Source organism: Spermophilus citellus (genome assembly GCF_964194105.1).
Source record: "Spermophilus citellus genome assembly, chromosome: 12".
Lineage (NCBI taxonomy): Eukaryota > Metazoa > Chordata > Mammalia > Rodentia > Sciuridae > Spermophilus > Spermophilus citellus.
Window position 1 is genome coordinate 17,167,225 of NC_138198.1, and position 1,905 is coordinate 17,169,129.

Here is a 1,905-nt window from a genome sequence, read left to right on the forward strand (position 1 = left end):
AGAACGAAATTTGTTGAGCCAAGTGGGAATGGTGTACTGATGATTACCACCAAGTATGATCACGTTTGGGTGAAAAACATTTGCTGAGATTTCAGGAAATTCGTAGTTTTTTGGAAGGTAGGCAACCCCTTTCAGACAAATGGGGTTTTCGTCAGTCTCTGCTTAGGGCTACTTGAATAGGAAACAAACCATACTGACAGAACTTAGAACTACTTTATTGTGTCATGTTTCAAGGAGCTAGCACAAACTGTGTTTGATTTAGAGTTCCAAATTCATCTATCAATATAGGCGAAAACAGAGTGAAACCTAAAAATTCAAACTGTTACTGCAAATGAATGCTTCAACATAGAAGAACGAAATTTGGTGAGCCAAGTGGGATTGGTGTACTGATCATTACCACCAAGTATGATCAAGATTGGGTGAAGAGAGGACAACATGGCGGCCAGCGAGGAAACAGCACTGTCAGTGCCTCTGCTGTAACGGGATCAGAAAGAATACACCCACAGGCGTCCTACTGAGAAACCTCTAGCAAAATTCAGCTGAAAGGAGACCTGCCTGGAACTAGTAAGTTTAATTGGAGGTGGCAGCGTGTCCCAGACGCCTGAATCTCGGCAACGCAGAGCTGGGACACAGTCCCGCCGGCTGCCGCCAAATGGCTGCAGCCCACACGTTGCGGTAAACAGAGGAGCGGGCGCTGTCTGCCTGGTCCCACGCCGGCGGCTCTGGGAACCGGCCCCAGCCGCTGGTTGCAGCGACCTTGGGGGCGGGCGCTACCTGCCTGGACGCATGCCGGTGGCTCGGTGAACCGGCCTTGGCTGCTGGTTGCAGCGACCTTGGGAGCGGGCGCTTCCTGCCTGGACCCAAGCCGGCGGCTCTGGGAAACGGCCCGGCCGCTGGTTGCAGCGACCTAGGGGGCGGGCGCTACATACCTGGACCCACGCCGCGGCTCGGTGAACCGGCCCCGGCCGCTGGTTGCAGCGACCTTGGGAGCGAGCGCTACCTGCCCGGACCCACGCCGGCGGCACGGTGAACCAGCCCCGGCCGCGGGTTGCAGCGACCTTGGGGGCGGGCGCTACCTGCCTGAACCCACGCCGGCGGCTCGGTGAACCGCCCCGGCCGCTGGTTGTAGCGACCTTGGAAGTGGGCGCTACCTGCCTGGACCCACGCCGGCGGCTCTGGGAACCGGCCCCTGCCGCTGCACATACGTTGCAGTGATCGTGGGAGCGGGCGCGGCCTGCCTGGACCCACGCTGGCGGCTCTGTGAACCTCCGCCAACAGCTGCTCACACGTTGCAGCCAGCTTAGGAGCGGGCGCTGCCTGCCTGGGCCCCCGCCCATTGGGCTCTGTGAGTGGTCGTCAGCTGCCGCCAAACGCCTGCTGCCCACACGTTGCAGCGACAGTGGGGATGGGCGCTGCCTGCCTGAGCCCGAGCCCGTCCAGCTCTGTAAATTGACACCAGCCGCAGACAGGCGGCCGCTGCCCACATGCTGCAGTGAGTGGGGGAGAGGGCACTGCCTGCCCGGCTCCAGCAGGCCCAGATCTGTGAACCCCCTCTGGCGGTGCAGGGCTCCAGACGACCACATCCAAACTGCCAGCCCAGCGCCACAAACGACCCCCGCCGGGCTCGGCAACAGGCCCCGCCCACAGGGCGAACAGCAGGAGTGGAGACCCGCCCAGTCCGGGTGGAAGATCTGCTGCACAGAGATTGAATCCTGACCACTGAGAGGGGGAACTTGGCCCGGTGGCCACAGCGCCATCTACTGGAAGAACAGTTAATCGCACTCTAGGACTGCATTTATAAATATTTTTTTTTTCTTGTTTTTTTTTTTTATTTTATTTTATTTTTTTTTATTAATTTTTTTTATTATTATTATTATTTTTTTTATTGTTGCTGTCTTTTTAAAT

At 57.3% G+C, this 1,905-nt stretch overlaps 1 protein-coding gene across 1 annotated transcript; it reads right to left on the reverse strand.

The window, feature by feature from the left end:
* Nucleotides 1-465: 465 nt before the first annotated feature.
* Nucleotides 466-1,634, reverse strand: LOC308631798 (uncharacterized protein). Its single transcript, XM_081263284.1, has 2 exons — nucleotides 1,077-1,634; nucleotides 466-698 (listed from the first exon to the last, which is right to left on the reverse strand). The coding sequence occupies exons 1-2, from the start codon at nucleotides 1,581-1,583 to the stop codon at nucleotides 486-488; spliced, it is 720 nt and encodes a 239-aa protein (XP_081119410.1). The 5' UTR covers nucleotides 1,584-1,634; the 3' UTR covers nucleotides 466-485.
* Between the last annotated feature and the right edge of the window lie 271 nt (nucleotides 1,635-1,905).

What these genes read in the sequence shown, in the direction of transcription:
- LOC308631798 (XM_081263284.1), bottom strand. Translation starts at nt 1,583, where the DNA reads ATGTGGTCGTCTGGAGCCCTGCACCGCCAGAGGGGGTTCACAGATCTG. An exon ending in GCCGGCGTGGGTTCAGGCAG is followed by an intron (nt 699 to 1,076) that starts GTAGCGCCCGCC and finishes GGGACCAGGCAG; the next exon opens with ACAGCGCCCGCTCCTCTGTT.